This window comes from Limulus polyphemus, unplaced genomic scaffold (genome assembly GCF_000517525.1).
Source record: "Limulus polyphemus unplaced genomic scaffold, Limulus_polyphemus-2.1.2 Scaffold1496, whole genome shotgun sequence".
Classification (NCBI taxonomy): Eukaryota; Metazoa; Arthropoda; class Merostomata; order Xiphosura; family Limulidae; genus Limulus; species Limulus polyphemus.
Window position 1 is genome coordinate 19,958 of NW_013667106.1, and position 4,602 is coordinate 24,559.

The following is a 4,602-nucleotide window of genomic DNA, read 5'->3' on the forward strand; positions in this document are numbered from 1 at the left end:
AAGGAAAGTGGAAGTGTAAAGTTTTTCAAGAAACGTCACACGAATGGTATAGTGCATCTTAAATCACCTCGTGAGATCTCTTGAACTCAACAGAACGTTTCGGACTGAGAGATAAACTGGAAAGATTTGTACCTTCTTGATGGGGATTCAAATGCCTTTAGAAATACAAAAAGGAAATGTTGTCAGAATTACTCTTCTGGAAAAGGTTGAATAGTGGGATAGAGGCAATAGAAACAATCTGTATATAATGAGTGGCCTTAAAAGTACAGGACTTTCGTATCAATGAAAATAGTATGAGAACAATGTATTTAAAATTCGTGTCGGTAGAAATATGTTATTCGTCTCTTCTTAGTGCGTGCTTAGGAGAAAAACGAAGCTGGCCGTCAGATACAAGGGCAGTAGCTATGAAGTCTAAAGTGGGAATATCCAATTTAGACAACTCGAAGAGTCATTACACACGGAAATTTCTCCAGAATACACCACAACTTTAATAAATATTGTAAAAGCTCAAAATCTACGCGAAGTACTCTTGAAGACATGATGCATAGGAGAGAAAAGATCGGGCTAAATAACGGTTTAATTTCTTCAACAAAGATGGGAAAAGTCGAACTTTCGGAGGAAATGGGTCAGTAGACAATTGGTGCTTATGAACAAAAATGGCTACAGTGATGAGAGATAATTAAAATGACATAGAACTTATATCTGAGCTAGAAGTACACCTTCCTTAGGCAATACGCTTTTCTGCAGTTGACTGGATATCAGGTTAAGACTGAGAAATGAAGTCAGAAAGTGACATGTATAAAAGGGTAAGGGTTTGACCATGAATGATTAGAGAAGACGTCACGGTAGGAAAAAGTTATTTTACAGATTGACGAAGTTCAGCAAATGTGAAGCTCATATTCTAAGGGTTTTAAAGTTAACTGACAAATGTGATATATATATATAAGTATAATTCTATAAGAAATTATGTGAAAAATGAAAACAAAAAAACAGGTGAAAACATAACCTAAAAGAAGCACGCAACATAAATGAAGTATTACTAAATAGAGTTACAAATGCACTAAAGAAATGGTTACAAAACCAATAAACATAATTATTGGTTGATCGGAAATAGATGATTAGAAAATGTGCCTACTCTTAATCGTATGTTTTTGGGGAAATCACTATTGCTGATCGAAACGTATTAATATCTCAATTCTTCATTCCAGAAATTTCAACAACTGGTCATAAAATAAATCAAAATAAGAACCATTTGGTGCTAAGTCCGACATAAGTTGCTAATTTATTGTCTCTTTTTTTTCTCATTAAACAAATGATTCTGAAATTTCTATTTTCATTAATGAGTTGTATTTCTGTCCAGTGGCAACGCCAGATTTCTGGGGAGGGGCAGATGTTATTTGTGTTTGTAGTGACTATTTGTCTCAAACGTTTAATCAAGGTGGATTAGTAACTCAAATTTGAGTCTCGTTAAAGAACAAATATTTTTACATTTTAACCAAAGATTATAATTCCAAGTTGATAAAATATTATTTTGCAAAGCATATAATATTTTTGGTTTTATTCGTTAATGCACACATACAAATTGTCAACAAAATCACTGGAACTGTAAGAAACTATTTTAATCGACAAGATCCATAATATCAAATGGAATACATACATAATTACATACTGTTTATTTTGGGCATATAAATAAAATTATCAAAATATTAATTATACCCAATTATCACTATGTAACCTGTTTTGATACAATGCACAATTATCGGCACTTTTGTTGGAACGAATGTGTTTTCCTATCTGAGATTATAATATAATATTAACTGATGATACTGATCTGAATTTCTGAAACAATAAGACGAGTGCAAAGACTTACTAATAATTACACGTACATATAATAATGAATTATATGCATTAATACATGCAAAATGAAATATAGGAATTGGAAAATCTAGCAATATTTTTATCATCAGGATAAAACAACTGTATACCATACAATATTATGATTTATCTCAAAATATAAATCACATGAAAATAAATTATTCAAGAAGTTTAATAATAAATTTGTCAGAAATGTTTCTAATGAAATTTAAATGTCCTCTGTTTTCCAGCTTGGAAAGTTATAAACTACAAAGTGAGGATAGATCCTAAAGTACAGGACTTATGGAATTTGTTCGTTTTTATACCAATGTAATGCGCATGTTTGGAAATGTGGCCACCATTCTGTCCACGTCATCAAGATCGATGTCTAGTGTCCTCTGTCTCAGAACACTCAAGATTGCAAGTCTTTTAATACGGTGATCTTCCATTGTTGTGCGAAGTGGGCATTTTATAAGCTTCAGTTTGCTGAAGGTCCGTTCACACCCAACAGTGCTCGCAGATAGAGTTAGGGCAATTCGCAGACCCTGGAACAACTTTGTACAGCGGTTTCAAATATTCATCAAATTCATTCATTGAATCAAATCTTGTATATTTCCTTTCTATCATTCGCTTTGCTTGCTTCCCCTCCATAAACAAATCTTTCAAGTTCATTTTATAATGTTCTGCTAGTGGTTTAAGTAACTCAATATTAAGAAAATGCTTTGACAGTGGATCCAACGCTGATGGTGAAATAAATATATCTAGATTGTGGCTGTAGAAACGCCTGTGAAGTTCACTTAGAAACCTGTCAATTGTTGGAAACAATATTAGAGCCTTAAAGTCAGACGAATGCTGAACTGTGTCACGCTTTCCAAGAGAAGACAGTATTACAAAATCTTTCATGTGGCTTGGTATGCTTTTCTGTGGTTTATGGCTAGAAATATTTTCGGGTTCTGAATATCATAGGTCATTTCGTTTGGCAATATTCTTTGATGACGTATGATAGTGGCCAGCTTTTGCGTCATTTCTGTACGACTGTATTTCTTCCATTAATGTCTCGATCATTTCTGCAGCCCTTGAATATTCCACTGCAGCATCTTGGAGCAAATCTGAAGAACATTTTGCTTCACGCAAGATGTCAGAGAGCATCAGCATACAGTAGATAAACTTCTGATTTAACTGTGATAGGATACTGTGAACTTTTGAAGCTCTCTCTTGGTTATCATCTTTGAGATCTACATCTTTCAAAAATGATACAAAGCAGTCAAATCGCTTTTCCATTGCTTCAATCGCCCTGATTTGGCTAGCCCAGCGAGTGTCAGAGTAATTTTTAAGCTCAACAGGTTTATCAGCCGGATACATGTCTTTCTGGTATTTTAGCCACCTGGCATGTACATTTGAACCAATAAGAAAGACATAGCTTATTTGCAGTGTTGAGAAAAGTCAGCTACAGGAATGAATTATTTGATTGCATCCACAATGACCAAGTTCAGCTTATGGGCAAGGCAATGTACATATAGAGTCTGTGGCACGATCTCTTTTATTCTTTGCTGAACACCACTGCACTTGCCATTCATTACATCGGCATTGTCATATACCTGAGCTATCAACTTTCGTATATCAATTCTATTTGATTTCAGCTCCTCCTGGATGTATGCATATAAATCTTTGGATTCATCAACCAAAATAGAGAATAGCTTTGCAATTGCTACTTCTTCCCTTATTTCATCTAAAATGATATCTGACATAATTTCAAGTGATGAATTTTGTACTGTGTGGTGAGAATATCTCGCATTAGTTGGTCCTTCTGTCAGCTTGGATCGCAATTTTTCCTGAATATTTTTGCAACAGATTCAATATTTCTAGGAAATTTCCAATATTATCCTCATAATTTGTCTCTTTAATGTCCCCTTTGTGCAATATTTTGGACGGCTGTTAGTCTGAGGTTATCAGCAATAGTTTTGATGTATTTACGATTCTTTCTCACAGTCTCTCTATACTGTTCATTAATTAGATATGCTACTGCACTTTTTCGCTGTTTTGCTTCTTTGTATGCAGCATATCTGGCTGTACAATCAACGTGTTGCTCTGATTTCTGGTGCTTAAGTAGTCGGTTATTCTTATATGAATCGCTTGTGCACTTTTTCCGGCTGTTAAAGTCGTCTGATACGAAGGCACTCTCTTCGCTTACTCGTGCTGTAGAAAAGTGTCTACAAACAAAGCAATACATTTTGTCCTCACAGACAGAATATTCGATCCATTCATGCTTCACACACCAGTCTGCATTAAAGCGTCGACCATGCGATTTTGGGAAGTTTGCAAGGCTGTTCTGGTCTATCATCCGGACTTTGAGAAAGATCTGGAGGACCCGGGATGCTCTTTGAGGACCTTGTGGCTGCTTGTTCCAAATCTGCTTCATTTCTGTGTAAATCTGACGGATCAGGTATTGTCTGAAAAAATGTCAAGATACGTTTTCATGTAAAAATGTCTAAATGTGGAATTAGTCCAGATTCTGTTTCCCTTGCCCTTGCCATGAAAAATAAACACGTAAATAGCGAACCTGCGCCGGTTCTCCAAGATTATCAATGACTTCATCTTCATTTTCATTATCACCAAAACTTAACTCGTTTCCCATGTATGAACTACTACCTGGCTCCTTACTAATGTCAACTGTCTTCTCACAAACTGCACTAGAATCATCTTGTATTTGAAGTTGGAACTTTGTGGCTCTGCTGTCCGTTTCTTTCC

General features: G+C 35.2%; 2 protein-coding genes across 2 annotated transcripts in view; one reads left to right on the forward strand and one right to left on the reverse strand.

Annotated features, from left to right (window-relative positions):
* Positions 1-2,120, forward strand: part of LOC106463836 (juvenile hormone acid O-methyltransferase-like) — a 13,287-nt gene extending 11,167 nt beyond the window's left edge. The window contains exon 4 of the mRNA XM_013923915.1: positions 2,106-2,120. Within this exon, the coding sequence (XP_013779369.1) occupies positions 2,106-2,120 (15 nt within the window). The remainder of the gene's footprint in view (positions 1-2,105) is intronic.
* Positions 2,121-3,754: 1,634 nt separating this feature from the next.
* Positions 3,755-4,273, reverse strand: LOC106463837. Its single transcript, XM_013923916.1, has one exon. The coding sequence runs from the start codon at positions 4,271-4,273 to the stop codon at positions 3,755-3,757; it is 519 nt and encodes a 172-aa protein (XP_013779370.1).
* Between the last annotated feature and the right edge of the window lie 329 nt (positions 4,274-4,602).

Bases quoted from the DNA above. Each gene is read 5' to 3' on its own strand.
- LOC106463837 (XM_013923916.1), bottom strand. From the start codon at position 4,273: ATGAAGCAGATTTGGAACAAGCAGCCACAAGGTCCTCAAAGAGCATCC.